At 34.7% G+C, this 22836-nt stretch overlaps 2 protein-coding genes across 2 annotated transcripts in view; both read right to left on the reverse strand.

Annotated features, from left to right (window-relative positions):
- Positions 1 to 1077: 1077 nt before the first annotated feature.
- On the reverse strand, positions 1078 to 15152 carry LOC131076868 (uncharacterized). The gene is made up of 7 exons (XM_058014210.2): positions 15056 to 15152; positions 8442 to 8607; positions 7876 to 8068; positions 2807 to 3654; positions 2023 to 2676; positions 1799 to 1864; positions 1078 to 1552 (listed from the first exon to the last, which is right to left on the reverse strand). The coding sequence occupies exons 2-7, from the start codon at positions 8532 to 8534 to the stop codon at positions 1445 to 1447; spliced, it is 1962 nt and encodes a 653-aa protein (XP_057870193.2). The 5' UTR covers positions 8535 to 8607; positions 15056 to 15152; the 3' UTR covers positions 1078 to 1444.
- A 4790-nt stretch (positions 15153 to 19942) lies between these two features.
- LOC131858708 (uncharacterized) overlaps positions 19943 to 22836 on the reverse strand; it is a 100420-nt gene continuing 97526 nt past the window's right edge. The window contains exon 4 of the mRNA XM_059212040.1: positions 19943 to 20265. Coding sequence (XP_059068023.1) covers positions 19995 to 20265 — 271 coding nt within the window. The 3' untranslated portion in view covers positions 19943 to 19994. The remainder of the gene's footprint in view (positions 20266 to 22836) is intronic.

Raw genomic sequence — 22836 nt, forward strand, 5'->3', positions numbered from 1 at the left:
ATATACTAATTATTTGTAATTAATTAAGTAATTCTTTAATTATTTGTAATTAATTAAGTAATTCTTTAATTATTTGATTAAACTAACTATTTCTTCTAATCATCACCCTTCATCACTTCTAATTATTCTATTTATATTCTCAAATCATTTTAATCGGTTAACCCTATTTCAAATATTAATTATTTAATTAATTGCGATTTATTCCTTAGTTGAATAATCTTTATTATTTAATTAAGCTCATTTTTAATGTTTAAATAATTTAATTTAAATTATTTAAATTAATTAACTTATTTCTCCAATTCTCCAAATTAAAATTTCAATTAATTCCATCTAATTTCATTTCATTTTCTTCCAAATTCGAATTTCATTTCATTTTCTTCCAAATTCGAATTTCATGTAATTTCACATCATCAAATTCACATTTCCCCAAATCAGAATTTCAGTTAATTTCATGTGCATTTCAACATTCGAATGACCAAATTCAAGTTCAAGTTCAAATTCAAATTCAAATTGAAAATAAAAATCAAATTCAATTTCAAATTCCTACAACACATGCTAAAATCAGAACTGATTGATCAAATCAGTTAACTCATCAATCGTCCTTTTTAACTCTCAATCACTTTTTCCTACTAATCCATCTATTCAGTCTACTGATCAATCAATCCACTTATTTCTCCAATCAATTCAATCTTCTAATCAATCAATCTAGTCAACTAGCTAGTCTATTCAGTAGAAGTCTACTGGTCAATCAATTGCATAAATCTCAGTGCAATACTTGAGAGTCACCTACAAGCACAATTCAGAGAAGCACAATGGAAACCACGATCCACAATGAGGGAGTTTCATTTATTTGAATTTATTCTTATCTTGTGTTAATTTCTATTGGTTTATGTTCCTTATTCCCTGTTGCTGCATTAATGATTTTTAAGCATGAAACAGTTTGCATTCATACTCTCCACTGCGAGCTCCACTGCTATGTTCATCGTAACATTTTTATGATTTTATTATTCATAAAGATACACTTTGATTCATTGTGCCCCTCCACCTTTGGCCACACCCTCAACCCCTACCCAACACTACAAAAAATGCCAGATAATGTATATTAGATATAAGATTAAGTACATGCTGGGCAACTCTGGCCTAACATTATATACAAGAAAATGAGATATACTTACATGCATATATCTTGAGTTGGCAATTAGCCAACAAATTTTCCAGGAATAGGGCCCCTTAACCCTAGGCACCTTTAGCCAAAAAAACAAAGAAAGGATATACATCTTTGTATTTATCACAGTTGTGTAATTTACATCTGGACTCACTGCTAGCATGTTTTGAATGTCCTAGTGCCATGCCGTGCCATACATTTAGGAAGCAGGGCGGCTTAGCTAGACATTTCCCGAGGACATGTACACAGGTCACAACATTGAAAATTTACAAAAAGCAATCATGAGGGAGAAGCAGTCAAATAACTTGACTTGCAGCGGCTTGTTGGTGTGTTTATTATACGAACCCAATGCCAACTGCCATTTTCTGTTTTCCTTAGCTCTGCAAGCTGCAAAGATGAAATTTCTCAATTATTAGACATTTCTAGGGAATAAAAAGAAATATAAACCCATTATTCAGAATTGCAGTTTTTTAATATGCCCAGAGTCTGTTCTATTTCTGGATACATATTCCAGGGTGAGCAGTCTCCAACAAGGTGAACAATTCCACTCACAGTTGGATTTTCACTCAACCCAGGTGGACTAACTTAGTCATTATTTAAGGATGTGTTGAAATTAAGTGCAATATTCCTTACCCTGCCATCTCTCAACACGAACAGAACAGAGTGTTTAGAAAAGGGAACTGGACGAAGTGGCGCTACCTGTATATATTGAGCAATCCATCAAATCCTCTGAAAAAGGAATAATTCATCCATTTCAAGTGTATTATAGAATTTATACAAGTGAAAGTGCCAATTGTATCTTTTGTAAAGGACAAAAAGTCTAATTACTTTTGAGAAAAAACAAACCGATTTCTTACCTTTTCATCACAGTCAATATCAATGAAGTATATATGGTGTCCAGACATAGAACCTGGACTACTATGGTATTTAGTGTCTTGCCTGAACTCCTTGTTTTGTCCTTTGTAATCAAACTGTAACTTTTGTTCTTTGTAAGCCATGTCCTTTATAGACTCATTTGGAAAAGGATTAATAATTTCTACCGATGGAAAACCAAACTTTCTCCATTTCCATGTACTGTCATCTATATACCTGTTATAGACTTCGCCATTTGTGCCAATCACAAACAATTGATTACCATCAAAACTTGGGCCAGGAGCTGTTGAAAGGGTGACATCTTTTTCTGGTATTCCATGGACAATCCATTTCCATCCATCTCTTGTATGCCAATGAAACTCTACAAGTCCACCATCTTCTGACCGCATAAATAGTGAAGCTGACATGGACATAAAAGATGGCCTGACAACCACCCCGGGTAACCTTGATAGCACCAAATGTGGGGCTTGATCATGTTCATACCACAACTTTGTAACACGATTATACTGGTAGAGATGCCCATCATTTCCTATCACAAAAACTACATTGTACCTCAATAGTTCTTGATCTGCAATGGAGGCAACTTGTGCATTATCTGGCTGACCACAGTCTTGCCATACAAATTTTCTCAATGCAACCTACAAAAAAAAAATTATAAGAGGTAAATATGACTATTTATGAAACATTAACAATTTATTCTAACCAAAAGACTTTCAAATTTTAGAAAAGTTATATTCAATTTCTTTCCGCCAGAATTTATTAACTTACTATGAACTGAATAAGGTTTCCATTTTTGTCAATGAAAAACAGTGCATCCTCAGCTGTAACCTTACGGTCTTGACCATGAACATCCCATGGTGACCCTAGTATCACTTGTCTTCCTCCTTCCATGGTACTACAATTGAACCATATTAAACCACTAGCATTCCTCTCACGGATGAAGAGATTTCCATGATTGTCAACTACAAATAGACTACCATTGTATACTCCTAATATGCCACGAACAACAGATGAATGTTCGTGTTTCAACCAAATCCATAAGTTTTCATTCAAGAGGTGTTCAAAGGTTATCCCATCATCCGTCACCAGGAAAAAGGATCTATCTGGTTGCATAGCACGTATTCGGAAAAGGGTGTCAATATTGTTAGTGGGTTCATACATATCATTGGTTTCAGAATGTAAATTGTGCCTATGCATCTTGTGAACAGTAGAACGGCTCTGATAAGCTCTTCCTTTTTTCCTTCTCATTGTTGATGAGATTCCAGAATCAGTTGTTTGATCTTGACCTTGTGCATCCTTGAGTCCTTCAACACAATTCCAAGGTCCCTGAGACTCTGTACAATATCCTGCATTTCCACCTTCACTTTCAGGTGCATCTATTACTGACCATTCATAACCAGCCAATAACTTTCTTCGAAACACACTTTGTGGAGATGGACCCACATCTTCCCCACCAAGGCCTGACAAATGAAGCTCCCCAAGTCGACCATCGTCTAACGGAAAAAAGATCCTGCCAACCTGAAGCAACACTCCTGGAATAGATCTTGCAACTTTAGCATCAAATGGTTGTCTATGGTCTATCCACTTTGATGGTATCACATTTCTCTTTGCCACACCTGTCTTTTATTAAAAGCAGAATATATGAGAAAATAAGAAGCATTCATGCAAGCAAACCATTCAAAGTTGATAGAAAGCACTTGAGGGTAAAATCATATAAAATATAAATTCATATATGAAGAATCTAGGTTAAAGTGAATGGGTTTTTCATATTCCTCATGTTTCTTGAGGAAATTTCTGGCTCATGCTGATTGCACAGAAAACTAGAATTATAGAAAGACAAGTGCATTTGGCATCTATAACCACAAATGATTTTATTCATTCTCCTAACGTAAATGAGAATATTGCTTCTATTTGACATTCCTAACCAAAATAATCATAACATATTTTATTTTACTAAGCATTAGGGGAAGAGCACCGGTAGTTGAGCACCCTAACATTGCGCTTCTCAAAATCCTACGTGGAAATTCCAAATCACTCCCAATTTTTTACAGTAGCTTACTTGGCAAGTCCCCTGCTTATAACTAAGCTTCCAGCACCACATCATCAAGTATGGTGCCACATCAGCATGCTTTTTGCCAAGGTGTCCAAAACAGCCCAAAAAAAAAAGTGAGACCAATAGGCGTGCAAAAGAGGCCCCAATAGTTGTGCAGCTGATATGGCATCACTTGATTGGTTACTTTTTACAATATTAGTACATTTCCTAACAAAAAATGATATTTTATGTTTCAAACAATAGGTTTTATTTGTTCAATTTTTGGAATAAAAGGTATCAACAACCCTCACAACAATTGGTACATGCTCAACTACTGGTGCTCTTCCCCTATGTGCCAAATTGTAATGTCCCCTACTAAGTTTAGGCCTGTTTTAACCATAATTAATCCATCTCAACATACTTATGACTTAAACTACATAGATTAGGAGACATAACCATCTTAATATGAATCCAATCAGCGATAACATAATCTTCTCCCTGATATTGAATTGATAATTCAATCTGATTTAAATCTCAGATTTACTTGTTCTTTCAAATTACTATTTCTATATATATATATATATAATTTATTTTCAGATAGTATTATACTATATACTTTGCTACAAGGTAGTTCTTATAAAATACAATAGTAATTATAATCATTATATTATTCTCTATAATTATATTATTATTATTAAGTTCTGCAGAAAAAACGTTATTGTGTTTCTTATATTAAGCACTTATTAAGAACATCCCCACGCATACCACCGAGAACAAGGATGCTACTGCCTGTAACTTAATGACAGTTCTGATCTGATCTGATCCATGGTGATCTCTACACTATTAATCTTGAAGTATATGCAGCCAGTTCTTGGCACTAGGTCAAATGGTCAAGTTGGGCAATCCGAATAGGATATAATAAAGATATGATGATCTTCTGAAGGAGTTTGATCTCCATCTTATATCTTGCACATTGGGAAAGGTTGCAATCAAAGAGATATGTCTTTTCTTAATTATGTCTCCACATAATTAGATTGCCCCTCTTCATAGAAGATCGATTCTCTTCATGCAATCGCACCCCTTTCTTTAATTAATGATCATGTTGATCGGTTAATTATCCTTAATCGTGTAATGTTTATAGCGTCGGTCAGATTCTTCCCTAAACTGACTGTGCAAATCCAATTTTGGCCTTAGACATTTTGTGGATCAATTTATATTTGCATTGTCTTATGGGCTCGCCGATATTTGTGGTTATAAAAATGTTTAAGCGTAATCAGCCACTCATTGGATTATAAGACGTGACCTATGTTTAACTTAAACACGTGTTGATTAAAGTATAACTAATCTCCAATGAAGAGACATGATTGCCGACCCTTGGAGGAATCGTGTTGATTGGCATCATTCATGAACGGGCATATATAGTTCGATCCTCTCTCTTTTTGAGGGCATCGATTAAGACATTCAAGCAGATCATGTTCTCCCTACTTGCAGTTCGAAAGTATTCTACAGCAGATTGTTGATATTCTACAGCAGATAGAAAACTATCTACAGCAGGTTGAGCATCAACTAAGGAATTCCGATTCTCTATAAGAGATCGTATATTCTCTATATTGAATTGTTGTTGTTCATATATATAACTTCAAGAGTGAAGCAAATTCTTTGTAAAGTCTCTTGACATAATTGAGATAATAAAGACATATTTCATTGCTGGGTTTTTCACCTTCAAGAGGAAGGTTTTCCCAGGAGAATATCTGTGCATTTGTGTGAATTATTGTGTTATCTAATCTGATCATAAAACTTAACAAATCGTACACTTTTCATGCTTTGTCTGATTGCTATCATTAAGTGTTCGTAATACTCTTAATTACTGCGGTTTAGTTACGGTTTGTAATTACCAATCTTGTATTACGCACATAGACTAATCGTTATTAATTAGTCTCTTTACTTTATCCTAATCATTCCTTCTTATTGCACAATCATGTGTCTTGCTTTAATCGATCGCTTTATCAATTACTCACATCGTCGTTTCATGTATGATCGATCTATAATACTTGTTCTTGATGAGATTCTTGGTATGATAATGAAATCGTTATGTCCTTCATCTCTTGGCATACTTCCTTAATTTAATAAGGACTCTTTATCGAATATCAATGAGAATTGAGTTTCATATATGATTGATCTGTCTTTTGATTATGAAGGACAATCAATTGGGCTCTGCCGATTATCGATAGCAAGTCTATTTGATCTATAGTTATCATGCTGACCGATGAATAGTGATTGTTGATCAAGACATACAATTCAATCATCGACATGGAATATACCCCATTATTTATTCCATTGTGGTTCCACTCTATGTTAAATGGATTGCCTTCAACATTATCGATTGCATACCTTCTTAGAAAGATCAGAGATTGTTATATTTGTTTAATGTAATATAATATTAAAATACATATTTAATAATTTCAAATAATCATTCGTTGATAAATATTATTTTATATTAATTAATAAATAATAATTGCTTCATTTAGTTTATATATATAGCAATCAAGGAGGGGACATGACACAGATCTGTTTGGGTAAACATTGAGATATTCGATATCCTTTGGTTACATGGTAAGTTACATATGCATGCTAATTATATCCATAATTTGGATTGAAAAACATTTCACACCAAGAATAAAACGCAGTATGATCAAGCAAAATGCTACTTAGAACACCAAATACGTTATAGGTTGCTCTTTCAAATGGTCCATGTTTAATTCATGAATCATGATTAGCTAGTCCTCAGAAGTTATAGTTTAACACTATAGTTGCTTACAGCAATGTTCCCATTAAGGCACACATTTAATAATTTATTAGTTTTATGAATATGCTTTTCTCGAGTCCAATTTACATTATAAATACTAGAGACATTTTCTAAAACGTCCATGTTAGATCATAAAGCATAAAGAAGTCAATTTCCAAGTGTACAAAATAAGAAATGCTGTTAAATAAAACAAACTTCATATAATGTCTATTTAGTGGTCGCATTTTTGCCAGAAAGAACCAGATGCAAATCAATTAGGTCCATAGGAAAATTAAATGGTCACATTTGAAACATAAATTTCAGAGACATGCGATCAGAAAAATAACCCTAGAATTGGTCATATTTTTAACGTTAGCAACTACTCCATTGCTCAACTTCCTTCAATTGTTTGGTAAAATATTTTTCCTGTTCACCTTGTTGGTCAACACAAGGAACAATTCTACTGCAAAAAGATTTTAACCCTAGACCTCAGCACAGATGAAATTCTTTCAATTCTTTTAATTCTCAGCCTACAAAGCATGGTGCATGAAACCAAAATACCTAGATATTTGGTGCTTGGCTTCTTTACCCTGAATGCAAGACAGGCAAGTGATGGTGGGAGCACTTTAGGCATTAATTAAGAGCTTTTATTCTACTACAAATTTCTTAAATTTTTCCCAGAAATATTGATTTATTGAGAACAGCAATGTGGTGAAGAGCAAGGATTTTCTCCACAGGTCTATATTTAAGATTCTTCATTGACTATCGCTCGCAACCCAATTTTACAACTTACACTTGTATCCATTCCATGAGTAGGAGAATTTTATTGGGTTTGAAGGAAAAGCATTCAGCTCGTTGCATGGGATAGGTTTATGGCTTGTTTCTGCTTCTTACTGCTAAAAGTGTCAGGACAAACAGAGAACTTCACCGACAAACAGAGATCATTGCGTATATTCACATCTTATCACTCAAAAAATTCAACCTAGTTTTATATATTCACACAAAAAAGTGAGAATATACCTGAAAGTTTTGGAAACTGGTACTCATATGCTGACCCTATTGTGGTTGTCAGAAATAATGAGAACGTCTTTGTTCCAGATGTTTCATTTACCAAAATAGGCCCCAAGGCACTAAAAGAAAGACCTTTTGGACTTGCATGTATGAGCCACTTCCATTTTCTTTGATACAATTGCCTTTCCAGTAGAAGGCCATCCTACAGATCCAAACGAACCACAATCAGTACTCAAGTACTGGCAACACAATTTTTATCAATCTGAATTAATCTAAGAACAAGAATTATATCATGATTTTGCAACCAAAAATGAAGTAGATAATTTCTGTTAGTTTATGAACTTAAACATTTTTATTATTTCTAAACAATTAAAATCGGTGGCAAATAAGATGAACTCTTGTTGTTTACTGATGGATTGCAATGCAAATCAATAAAACGAATGAGGAATGAGAATCATCAAGCCAGGTTTAGGTGTAATTGGTATTATATCCTACCAATTGAACCCACTGAAGATATTTAGAATAGCACAAGCAAATAAACTAGTTTAGAAGAAGAAAACAGTCAGAAGATTTACCTTGCTTAACAGAAAAAGTGATTGTGAATTGGATCCGACCAAACCATGCAAGGTACTGCCTCTAGATGGTGCTAGAGAAATGTTTTCGACCATTGATTTACCCCATATATGTTTCTTCCATGATGGCTTTGAGTTCTTGTCGTATTCATATAGTTCTCCAATTGTACTACACAATTGCATTCAAATATGGTAAGTTAAATTTCCATCATTCAAAACTATAAATAAAGAAAAAACATATAGTTCTAAGCATCGGCACTGATTATCTCCCATTCACTTTATTTTCTGCTTACAAAACCACATGGAGAAGCTAAATATTCATTTGACTGGACATAAGACTGAGATAAAATTGCAATCAATTGACAAATAGCTACCATCTTGAAACTCTAATTAAAAATAATATGTGCATTTTACTCAAAGAGAACCATTATGAGCAACAACGAGTGGAATCACAAACAACTACACTTGTCTCTCTTGCCATCATCATATTTAAAGCATTTTTTTGGATATGTTGCATATTATAGCTTTATTAAATTGGGAAATCAAATGATTCTCAGAGATAAATCTGCATGGAATAAACCACCATTTACAGTTGATCTCTAAACACTACGATGGATGGTCCCTACCATAGTTACCAAATAGGTGATTTCAGCAAAACGTGTTTCTCTTTCAGCTACTTGCTGTAGCTGTTATTCTTTGTAATCTTGCTTTGGTTCAATATTAAAAAAAAAACATAAGGCCCCCCTAATACGGATATGGTTGGATATGACATTCATTAAACGCACACGTATATATCATTTGCATACTTCCCATGTTTAAATTTTCAAATTTTTGGGTGTTATTTTGGGTATTTTTCATTTCTCCCAATGCATTATAGCATTCATGTTTATCTTTTGCCTGATTTCATGCAAGATATAAAACTGCTTTTGATGTGCCTATTTATATCCACACAAGGGTGAGTAAGAGAGATTCATTATTGTACTGGAGAATGGGTGAATTCTTGCAATAGTATAAAATACTTATTGTGCTCGACCCAAAAGGGTTTTCCAAGTGAAAATACTAACAATTTTCTTTGCTTTCCATTATTCTATTTTTTGTTTCAGATTGTATATGCACAACTTTGACTGTACAGACAGGGCTTATCAGGGTCTTTTTCTGTGCATATATAACACAATTTATAAGCTATAAAAGAAGATTTTCATTACTTCAGAAGCATTACAGGGGCACAATTGCTACTGTATTGCAAAATGCTTATTTTTAGCTATAATTTCACCATCCAAACAAATAAGTTGATAAATATTAACACACTACAGAGCAAAAGTAAGTCGGACTCGGAAGTACATCAATATACAATAGATAGTTCTAGGAAGAGAAAATCCCAGAGGCCCAAAAAGGGGAAGAAACAAAAGAAAACTACATTACAGTGGTAACCACTAACACATGGTCAAAAAACCAGTACAAATAGTCAAGTAGGGGGGAACAAGATCTCTAAGGAGGAGACAGCTATCCATATAATAATCATTAAAAAAATAATTTGAATTAAATTTTTAATAAAAATACAATAGAAATTTTAAAAAATTGTATAATACATCTAAAATTTTAATAAGAAAATAATAAAAAAGGAAAATACAATACTAACGAAAAACAATATAATTATATAACTTGAACAGATAAATAAAACATAAAAAAGGTATTGAATAAATTAATATTTGGTTAAATTAAATTGAAAGTACTCAAATAATAAATTAAAAACTAAATTTAAATAATAAAATAAAATATAATCAAAATTTAATTAACAAATATTTATTATACACTAAATAAATTAAAGTTAATATAAAACAAACTAAATAATAATATCACAAAATTAATAATATAAATGAATAAGTTTAAAAACTTAAAAGAAAACTATTTTGAAACAAAACAAAACAAAAATTAAAACATAAAAATTAAAATAAAAGAAACAAATTGAAAACCGAAACTTAACTTCTAAATATACAGCTTAAAATTAGAGCGCAATGCGTAGCAGTGAATGGCCAAACATTCCTCTGCTACGCCTTGAAAATCCTTTGCTAAGACTCTACTTCAACGTTCTTCAACGTTTGTTTAACATTTAGGGTTAGGTTTTTCAGAATAATGCACGGATGACGAGGGGCTCATATTCATGTGTATCCGGCATGGCAAAATAATTAGGGTTTTTAGGTACAGCCGAATATGGTACCCGTGGAGTGTCCGTATCCGGAATTGGTACGTGTGCTGGAGGTTTTACACTTGCTGTATCCTGCAGCTGTGAATTATTGTAAATAAATGATAAAAATTTTATTGGGGAATACTGATTGGAAACTCAACAAAATGTCGCTCCTTTTTTCTTTAATTTTTTTTTAAAAAATTTACTTAGTATATTTTTAAGTATATAGATTATTGTATTTTATGGCTGAATATTGATTGGAAACTCAACAAAATTTTGCTCTTTTTCTCTTTAATTTTTAAAATCTATTATAAATTAGTATATTTTAAAAAAAAATATCAATTATTGTATTTTTTCCATATATATTTAATTTTTTAATTGACCTTCATATTTTTATGGTCCGCCGTCTTGGCCCATACAGTAGGCACCAAAATATAGATTTTTGATAGAAATCAACACGGCGTACTAAGCAGAACTTGCAAATGTAAATGAGAGTGAGACAAACCCCACAAAATGAAGACAAAGGGTTTACCCTAAAGAAATCCAAATGTGAAGAAACTCAAACAAAATGTGAACTATGATCCACTTAAAATACAAAACTCTTTAATGGCAATTACAGTCCTAGGCCACTTACGCATACAACCAGCCTAAAACTAAAAGAATTCAGTCCCTAAGATCAGCAACAGCTCTCTTACAAATCTAATTAGCTTATGCAATCGACTGCTCAATATGAACTTCTTTTTGAAATTCACTCCTGCAACTTAGATCTCCAACAATAGCTGCAATGCCATGTTTCTGGGCTTCATTTATAGGCCAACATGTCCATACAAACCTGTAAGGAACACCAAAAGGCACTGGAAGTTGAAAGAATGAGGAATTGGAAACATTTGGGTCACATGCAGGCCATTTCATAGGTCGTGGCAAAAGAGATTCTTGTCAACAAGGGGTGATTTCAAAATTGTTGTTATTAATTTGTGAAACTGCTGCTTGATAAAGCCATCATTATCTCTTGTACAAACCCACCGCTTCTTCTAACAAAGAGCCAAGTGATTACAAAACCATTCCCTATTGCAAACTGGTGGTTTCACACGAAGTGCCTGAAATCCCCATTTCTTTGCCGTTATCAATTTGCGAAACTGTCAGTTGATAAAATGGAAACCATCCCTATTTCTTGTACAAACCCACTCCTGACAAAATTGATGAGTGATTACAAAACCACCCCCTATTGCAAACCAGCAGTTTCACACAGTGCCTGAAATCTCCATTTCTTACCCTCCACCTGCCCCCCAACACACACACTCTCTCTCTCTCTCTCTCTCTTTCCCCACTATTTAACATGCCTTCTAGTTCTGAAGCTGAGTTACATCCTACCAAGAAGTCTGAGATAAAAACTGATCCTTTTTCAGATCAAAACTCAATATGGAGGCTTCCAGTCCTCAAAAGTTAAACAGACCAAAGTAAGAGGGATGCTCCTCTTGATAGATGACATGGCTATCTGACCTGATGGACAGGACCATTATCTCTAGAAAAATTTCAGGGTAAAAGGAAAATAATATTCAGATTACATTTCTCAAGACCTTAAAATTATTGAGATATTTTTACTTGTTTACTTTTATGTAATGTTTAAGGACTGGTAATTGATAACATATGATTTCTAATAAAGCTTCGACTATTCTAGAACCAAAATGTCAAATAAATATTTGCCACATTTCCAAATACATTTAGGTCTAATTGCCATAGAAATAATTCTACTTTTGAGCATTTAATAAAATGTAAATACAAGCAATGATCTTTAGTCCACTGCCAGGTGAACTTGTGTTTGTCACATAGTATTAGCCAATTTAAGGCTTAAAGAAAAACTGCCAAATTCAACAAGTTATGGAGATCAGACAGATCTCTCAACAAGACAGTTCCTGCAAGATTTGTACTTTTCAAGAGGTGGATTCACAAGAGCATTTTATTTATATGTTTAATCTGTTATAAGAGACTCTAGGGTAATCCTCTACTTTTTAAATGTATCTGGAGTATCTCTTTGAGGTGGTTACCCCTTGGCATTAATCTCTATGAGGATCTTTTAGACCTGTTATAATGATTGGTCTTTTAATCTTTCAAGTTTCAACCCAATTTAACCTGATGGAGGAAACAAATTTCCTGCAAATTTAACTAGCATCAATACACATAGCAGGAGACTAGCCATGAATCATGCATCTTCTAGTCTTAATTGACTTGGAACCTTGTAAGTACAGCTGTACATAACTAGATTTTGATACGTCCAATCTAGGTGGCATTGACAGGATACCGTCAGCAGATTTCCAACCTCCTTCGGGAATTCTTTTCCCCTGGATGATGGAGAAGACAGGATAAAATATATCCTTAAAAGGATAATTTGATCAGGTCATCCCAACCCAGGCTGGTCTTTGATGGCATTGTCAAATGCTCTATTACTGACCATTTAGCAGTTGATGATGCCATATTCTGTTGCTAGAACAGATATTCATGACCAGTGGTTCTATTGCACCATCTGCAATGGTTTTTTGATGCATAAGGTGCAATTTATTGTAATTTTCTGGAGTTACTTATATGGGTGACCTCTATATGTGTCTTATTTTCTATTTGTCTATTTTCTATTTTTTACAGCAGTGCTTGCAGACATCACTTTGCTGGTTTTATCTTAATTGGTTGTACTCTGCAATCTCATTATCCATCTTTGATCATTTTCAGTTATCAATATTCTTTCTTTCTTTTAAAATTTAAATCTATTTACTATTGTCTTCAAATGTTAGTAGTTTTTAGGTAAATGTTTCTGGAAATATAACAGTGTATATATTTTAAATCTGCCACTTATGTTGAACATTATGTTGTCATTGATATCAAAGGTGTATGTCAAAGGTGTTGTCAATATTATTATTATGTTCCCCTTGATGTCGTGGTATCAAGGAGCTTGTAGTTAATTGTGTTATGTCATGGTAGAACATCTGGATTTATGGAGGACAAAGTCAAGCATGCTTGATAGCTCCCTTAATGTTATCATTATGCTCCAGTATCAGTTATTCCTCACTGACTAGCATATTTTCTGTTGTCTGGAACTGTCCACAGTAGGTTTCTGAGGTCTGTGGTTAAGAAACAATATGTGCACCTAGTTGCACTGTCTTAGTGTTTGGTACCGCATTCTGCCAAATTTGAGAGTTATGGCTTGCGGTTTGGAAGTAAAGTAAAGTTGCATATGATGTTTCAGATTCCAGAGTTTTGAAAGTTGAGCTTCAACGGACAGAATGTTCACTGTGCAAGTTGGCTGATTGTGTTGATGTTCCTGATGAATGCGCCAAAGTACTGAAATGTACACCAGTTGGAGGAAATGTGTGAATTTGCGACTAGTTGAGTCTGTTGGGTAGCGCATAGCGTGTCACCACTCTTGGTGTAACGTGTGGGCTTTAGGACCAAGCTGACTACACGTTTGATGAAGGAATTTTCTTGTGGCTGACTTGCCGGCTTTGTAAATATGTTCTAGGCCAACATAAGAATGTAATTATTATTGGAATGCATATATACTATTGATCTAGGTTCATTCCAAGTAGCGTGCGTTGGCGGAAGTGGCAAAAGGTGTTCATGTATATTGAAATATTTAGTAGGTAGCAAAGATGAATTAAAGTGCGGGAATCAAGTTGCAAATCCTATACACACCGAAAGAGTGTTCTGATGCTGATTAGATCAGACAGATGTTGAAGGTTGAGTTGTGACAGTCCGCATAATATATACTGATTCACCCCCCTCCCCCCTCTCTTAGTATATCTGTGTGCTTAACAACTTCAACTTGCAGTAATGGAATCATCATCATGGGATTAAGCCTATATTAGAGGAGGATAGAGTGATTTAATTTTCTATAAATATGCCATGTTGGATAACAATCTAAAGGTTGATTGTTACACAGAGAGTCAGCTAACAATCTAAAGGTTTCTTATTACACTGAGAGGTGTAACTATAATGGCAGCAAGGGGGGGTGTCTGGAGTGAGTGGATAACAAAAACCCTTTAACACAAATTTGACAATCATTTTACATGCCAGACATTCATTATGCCCAATTGTGGGTGGTGATAGTGTGAGCTTTTATGCAAATAAACTAATATATACTCACATAGATATCTTACATGCATCTACTAAATGACACCAAGAATATATTAAATTATTAATATCAGTTCTTCTAAGTGTTGTGGCTAGCTTATATAATGTTCTTTTGATGTATGGCAAGAATGCTATCTTATCCTATTTATTATTGCTTGTCTTTCCTGAAGGGACCTCTGTATTCCTTGTTTGCCACCATTTTTGCATTTCAATAATTTCCAAGAAAAAAGAATGGAAACCTTCAATATACTACCTATATAACATAGCTATATAATTTGAGATAAATTGTTTTGAAAAAGGCAACCTACCATACCTCACAGTAAATATTACCTCTGGTCTCAAGGTACCAGCATCAGCAATAGCTGCAACATCCCCACCACGAGGACTACCATGGTTTATCCACCTATTAAAAATCTCTAAGTAAGAAATTTTATATGATGTCAACAAAAGAGAACAAAGGAAAATGACAAAAAAAGCAAACCAATTTTCACTAAATAAGGCATGTGCTGAGTCCTTCAAATTTTGATTTAGAATCAAAAGGGGAATTTTGCTGTCTATTTAGTATAGTATAACACAAATTAGTAATTCAGTGGAGCAATTTAGATAAATGTCATAATGCACAAACCATATAGTCTAAGTAAATCATGATAAGGAAATTTAATACTGCTGCTTCTAATGCCCTTGAAGTGGCACATGTTTTCAGTCAATTTAATTAAACCTAATTTAATTTTCTGAAGAAAAAAAAAAGAATATTCGAGAGATAAAGTTAATGTTAACTTGGCAATTGAGTTGAATAACTGTATTGGCTTCTAAATACATTTGTTTTATCATGTGCTTTGTATAGATGATGAAATTTTTGTAAACAATTTTTGTTATGCACTCAATAGCACGTCAGATAATGTACACTTTCTTATAATTAATGTGAAAGGGAATAGTTATGGCCTTTCTTGTGAATCATCAATAATTAAAAGATATAATTTTTTAACATAGATCTTCAAAATCCAACAATCCAATAATGTTTTAACATGGATATTCAAAATTCAACGATCCAAAATTAAACATGGGCAATTTCGGCCTTATTATTAATATAAGATTATTATCTACAAGGCAAGTATACATTCAGAATTCTTGGAATGGAAAAGGTATATAATCAATTTAGTATGGAAAGAGGCATCTGACTTCAAATATTCTGTGATCAGAGAAAGATGGATCAAAGACTTTTACATCAGTGATAGATCCAACCCTTTTAGATCAAATATAAGTAGACTTGGAACACTGAAAATTATTTTTAGAATTTTTCTAGTATATATTTAGTGAGCAAGAAAAATGTCTCTCATAATGGTTCACATATGATCCAAATCACTCCACTGTAATTGATTATAAAATAGAAATTATTATGGATAACATACTTCGTATTTGATCAATCCTTGAAGAGCACAAAGTTGATACAAATTTGGATAAGGCAAATTGTGTAGATTGATCAGCATTACTCTAGCATTCCTAGCAATGGTGGGGTTGGTATGAAGGTCAGAAAAAATGTGGAATGGAAAGCAAGCTTTCTTATATGTTACAGTCATAAAACTTTTGCAGGCTTGACCATAAGGCAATTTGTGCCATTCGCTTCCTTTGTTTGTTTGAGCATTTTGGAATTTGAAATGGATGGAAAACTCGTGCTCTCAAGAAATGTGAGCCGAAATGCAAGCCTCATTTTAAAAACCACATTAATGAAAAATTGAAAATCAAAAAATTTATCTCACTTTCTTAAGACTCGTTAATCTGAAATTTGATTGTAAAAATCATTAAAATTTAGTCAATTACATTGATTATCTGTACTTCTTAGTTCATAAACTTAAAACAAGCTTGAGACATGCTATTAACCTCATTAAGGAAGAACTGATGATAATGAAGATGGATATTCAAATGCGAGAATAATGCAGAGATCAAAAGAATCAATGTGATAAGACACAATGTACTGCATTTTTTCCACCAAGAATCACAAACATTACTGTACATTGACACTTCTTCCAGATACAACTGGAAGGTGGTTGTTTTTCATGGCATTTTCATTTGTGTTAATGGCAGTTGGAAATGTCATAGCAGTTGTGCATGTGTCATGGCAGTTTTTTTATTTTCATAGCAACTGTGTGTCATTGTGGTTATGCCTGACGTCCATGAGATTTTTAACCATTTCAAACAGAAAATCAAAAAGAGTAATGATAGAAAACAGCCTCTTCAAGTTCATTGATGTTTGGGTTATCATATTCAACTCATTTACTCATTCCTTTACCATAGATATAACCTCTAGGATTCCTGGAAAATGGGGGCAAGAGAATTCAAAGGCAATGGAAGTGCATTGAATCATTGCCAAGAGGGATGCAAAAGAGTCACTGAGGTAGATGATGACTACAACAGCAAAGAGATGTTGAATAAGCAAGTAACCCACATCAACGCAGGATGGAGAAAATCGTGAAGATGCTAGCAAAGCTACAATGCATTTGAAACTTAAAAGTAAGTAATTAACTTGAAAAAAGATGCAAGATGATAGTGGAGATGAGGATATACAGCTTAACTCTTTTAGATTTTTCCTACAGAGTTTCTCTAAGGTAAGCCTTCTGTTTATCTCCTCCTTTCATGTGTGTGTTGATTTATTTGCTTGCTTACTTCCATCTAAAACAAATAATTCATCATCTCAAGCACTTAAAACAGAATGAGAATGATATGCTCAATTGATAATGTGTTCCACGGAAACGCGTTTCCCCCTCCCAGGCCCAAGTCCCCCCGTCCCTGAAACTTTTTCCCTTTGTCTCCCCGTCCCCGAAGCCCGTTCCCCCATCTCCCCGTCCCCAACGGCCGTCAAACACTGAAGCACAGTACTGCTCATAACAGAAAATAGAAGTTGATTTTGATATCACATAAGTTAAAGAAGCAACACACTATCTTGTTGCAGTCCTGTGGGTGTGACTGAATGGTAAAAAGAGTGTTACCAAGATGAAGATCTGGGTTCAATTCCCCAAGGAACTATCAGACACTAGTTCTGGGATGTTCATGCCTTAAGTGAGGTGCTCTCATCTTAGTGAAAAGGCGATGTGAGATGTTCCCACAGATTGGGTCCCTCTTTGTGTATTGGAGGCCATGGGAAGCTTACCCCACAACTTACTGATTAAAAGAGCGTACTCTTTTGTTGCACTATTTTTCATTTGGTATAAAGAAGACATATTCGTATGCAATGAATGAAGGCAGGCATGTGAGCATGTGCACTCTTGTAAAATAAATATGTGATGTAGAGGGCAGTCATAGAGCTGTATGAAGCGTCAATTTGCAGCTTTAGACTGCTATTTCAATAGCATAAAACTTTAGAACAGAAAATAAGAAAAAGTAAATCCACGTTGGTGAATTGTGCATCAAAATATCCATCCACATTGTATGAATGTGAAGGGAAGAGATAGCCAAAAAGAGTCTATGAAACTCCAAACGTTTTGCCACTTGGAAGCCAAAGCAAGGTAGAAAGAAAGCACAAAGACAATCAAGTGAAAATTCCTCTATTTTAGTTTCCGTTGTGAAAGAAGAGACCGTGTACAATATATTTGTTGGGATCCCTACCCATTTAGTTTTTGTTGGAAGAGTAACCATTGTGTGTTATATGTTGGATGAAGTAATCCATCACTAGGGACCATGAAATCTCTAGGAAAATGAAAAAAAACAATGTTCCACAAGGTCTAGGACATGGCAATGGATTCAGGGACAGCAATTTTTTTCCCAAAATTTGGGGACAATGGGAAATGGCTATTAAAATAACATATAAAAACTAATTAAAAAAATGGTAAAAGAAGTTGCACTTTATCATTTATATAATGTTCAACAATATTAGTAAGAGATGCTGAAATTTATAAACTAAAGTATGACTTTTTGCATCAGAGACTAATCTTAATATGTTTTCCCCCAATCTTAAGTGGTTGTACCATTGAACAAGACTTCATTGTTAGACTTTGTAGGATCACCTTTTGCACTATCCAATGTGTTGACGTGTATTTTGTACACTATCAAACACAGAATAAAATACCTAAAGGTACCTTATCCTCTCTTGAGTAAAGCCTCTGATTGCTGAAGATATCGCGAAAAAGGATCAATCAGGATGACTTCAAGGTTCTTGTATGTAGGGTCTCTACGTGTGGATAAGCTCTTTGTGGTATGATGTGATTTGCTGGAATCACAAGGGGACTTACATTTGATGCCTGAACTTCTGATTTGCTTTGAATATTGCTGGAACACAGGATTTTCACTAGCTTAGATTTGAAAAAAGGAAAAAAGATGAGGGCGAGGAAAGGATCTAATCCTAACACTAAGAATGTAAGAGCAATGAATGATCTTTGATGAAATTCTAACTAAGTCTTGTTTTGACATCATAGGAACATCTCCACAAGGTTAGTGCGATCTTCGAAGGAAAGCTTTATGATGTTCAAATCATCACTGCAGGCATAGACACCATCAGATTGATGCATATCGATGAAAAAGCGACAATTGAAGTTAAGCTTAAGCTGAATGATTCCAGTTGACTACGCAAGGCAAGTCTGCAATCAACAAACTGCTAGTAGTATGGATATACGAATTTCACCATCAATCAAGCACATTTCTTCCACTCATCTAATCATAAAATCAAACATGAGAAGTATAAAGACCATGCAAATTGTCGAATCGACCCATAAATTTCACCATTTCTTCAATGAAGTTACAAGTCTTTTACAACAACATCTTGGCAACAATCTTTACCTTCTCTCTCTACTCTACTCTAATTGCTATTCTATCTTATTACTTATCTATCTCTTATCTATCTAATGCTTCCAACTATTTTCTAACTCCTAATTTATTGCCTTTACAAAATGAAATGCCAGGGCTTATATAGTGCCCTCAATACAATTCGATGGCTTAGATCAATTCGAGATCAATGGCCAAGATTCAACAATGAAAACCCTAATTAGGGTTTGTTACAAGCATTACATAACATTTAATGCTTGACCAATGATAAAATTGTATTGCTTGGACACATGTCCTCTCTAGAAAATTCCACCAATGAATAGCCGGGGTAGGTACATCGGAGTTTGTGCCACCTTCCATGAGTTAGGTACATTGAATCTGGACATGCTGAGGTGGACCACACTGACTGGAGAAGTGATGACTAGGATGCCACCTCGTCTGACACTTGTAACTTGGTAAATATTCAACTTGGTGTTGTTGAGAAGCTAGCTTTAATTAATTCATCTGGAACTATCTGCTTCTTCAACGAACCCTTGTTCTAACCTCTTGTGTCCTTGATGTGCAGGATGATGATGTACCTCGCCTTGTAATACTGGATTGGAGAAGGTCGCCCTTGATGACGTTAGTCCAAAGAAGGCCGTCCTTGTCGATGCTAGGCTGGAGGAGGTCGCCCTTGTCCTTGCTTGACCGTCCTTGATCTGGCTTGATTTTCCTTGAGGAGAGTCTTCCGACTTGTGGATCTTTCGAGCTTGGGAGTCGCCATCTTGGTACCTACACAACATTTCAAAATTAGTAATATATCTTTGAAAAAATTAAACTTTAAAAGGAAGATTCAAGATTTTAATTAGGAAACTTCATGATAAATCTTGAGTTATCATTTCCTAATTTAGGATTTTCAAAGCAAAATTTAAATCTTCAAAAATGGTGCCAAGGTGATTACGCCATACCTCCACTTGGGAATTAATTCTAAAAAATGATGCAAAAATAGGAGAATTCGCTAGGCAAAATGTAGATCAAGACTCCCTTTAGCAAAATGCGCTCCCTTTAGCTTGGAAAAGAACTCCATCTTCCACTAGCTTCTTCAAGATCTGGAAATTCGCCTTCAAATACCTTCAAAACATCTGGAATTTATCCTCCAATCTAGCAAGAAATACGCCTCTCCAATAGCCTTCAAGATGAATTTCGCCCTTCTTAGTCTCCACTCCTGGTAGAAATTCGCTCCTCAAATTGCTCTTCCAAATCGCACTTGAAATGATGAGTGAATGATTTGAATAATGAAAAACATGCCTCAAATATATAGAGCGCTCACCATTTTATTTCCATGGGCCGACTTGGAAAAATAGGCCAAAAGATAAATAAAAATTAATAAAAGAAGAGGCCGACTTGATAAAAACATTAAATAATACCCCAAGCGCTCCAATTTTATTTTATTTTTTAAAAATAATAATAATTAATTTTAAATGCCTTTATAATTAAAAAATTCGATTTTTTTAGGCTCAAAATTAATTATTAAATACCATGCGCTTTTATTAAATGCCAAAAATATTTCAAGGTTTTATCGAATCTGGCATTTAATGTAATTTGAAGGATATTTGGCGCCCAAGCATGGAAATAATGGTTATTAACAAGATCGCTTTGGTCCCTTGGTGAGGGACAGGAGCGATCTCATTCTAGACCTCACACTTCTTGTTTTTTACGTCCAAGACCTCATTTTTGACGTCCAAGATGGCATTTTTACTTAGAATTTCGAGTTCAATTTATTCGATCTTTGGAATGAGTGCACTTTAAAGCATTTTCGCCCTGGTCCCTTGGTGAGGGACAGGAGCTATTTTGCAAATCCAAGCTTATCCGTCCTTAGTTAGCGTTCCAAATTATATTCAATGGATAAATCATGTTTTCCTTGGTCTCTTCAAATCATAAAATTGTCTTGATCCTGCAAGAATAGTGCAAATTTGAAATTCAAGCTCCAGTCCTTCAGTGAGGGATGGGAGCACTTTTGCAATTACAAGCCAATTCGTCCTTTGCTAGCTTCGAAAATTATCTTCAACGGATCGATTGCGTCTTCCTTCACCTACCTCAAACATAAAACTTGTTTTTCTCTTGCCCGAATCTTGTCTTGAGGGAAAATCGCTCTGGTCCCTTGGAGAGGGACAAGAGCACCCTAGCCAGTCACCTTGGTCCCTTGGAGAGGGACAGGGGCGAACTTGTTACTTAGGCCGATTTTCTTCATTGTGGCGTACTTAAGTTATATTCAACGGGCAAAACATACTTCCCTTGACCTCCTCAAATCGGGAAACCACTTAAATCTTGCAAGGATAATGCGAAATTGGAATTCAAGCTCCGGTCCTTCAGTGAGGGACAGGAGTGATTTTTGCTCTCAGGGCCAAATCTTTTTACTTTTCACTTCAAATTTCCTTCGCTGAGGAAAATATCATCTCTTTACACGCCATGAATAAAAGTTCGAGTCCAAACAAGGTCTAAAAATGTGTATATGAATAAAATCGCTCTGGTCCCTTGGAGAGGGACAGGAGCGAATTTACCTTTCTAGACAAATACTCCATCATTTCATCGTCCTTAATCAAGTCTGGATGCTCTATCACGTTCATTTTGTCCTCCATCATGCCTTTGATGTCTCAATTTGTCCAAACAAGGTCAGGAATGACTCCACTAAGCTTTTTCGCTCTGGACCCTTGGTGAGGGACATGAGCGATTCGCCTTGGACCCTTGGAGAGGGACAGGAGCGTTTTTCGCTCTGGATCCTCAGTGAAGGTCAGGAGCGAATTTTGACTTTTCGAACTCTCTATCAGGACAATTTTAATGGAATATAACATTTAAGTATAAGTGACATTTCCTTCTTATACTTTAAGTTATATTCCATATATACTTTCAGGATGTTTGAGAGTGGTTTCAGACCTCCAGGAGTTATATTGCAAAATCTAGTTTTTTGAGGTTTTTCAGTTTCCAGACTTAGTCAAATTCAAGATCAGGACATTCCAGACTTAGCCAAATTTCAGGATTAGGACTTTCAAACTTAGCCAAATTTCAGGATCAAGACTTTCAAACTTAGCCCAAATTTCAGGACATTCCAGACTTAGCCAAATTTCAGAATCAAGACATCACTCAAGCCGGACTTGCTTATCCATGTGATCACTTGGGCGACACTCAAAATGCAAAGGCTAGCTAACAAAACCCTAAAAGACCAAAAAAAAAAAAACCCTAAAAAGCAAAAAAGCAAGGGTCCCCATTTGCAATGGGGCGATGTGTGAAAACGTCACAACACAATGTTAAATTGTATCAGATTTATATGTATAGGTAATTTTAAATTATAACATAATAATAATG

This window comes from Cryptomeria japonica, chromosome 10 (assembly GCF_030272615.1).
Source record: "Cryptomeria japonica chromosome 10, Sugi_1.0, whole genome shotgun sequence".
Taxonomy (NCBI): Eukaryota; Viridiplantae; Streptophyta; class Pinopsida; order Cupressales; family Cupressaceae; genus Cryptomeria; species Cryptomeria japonica.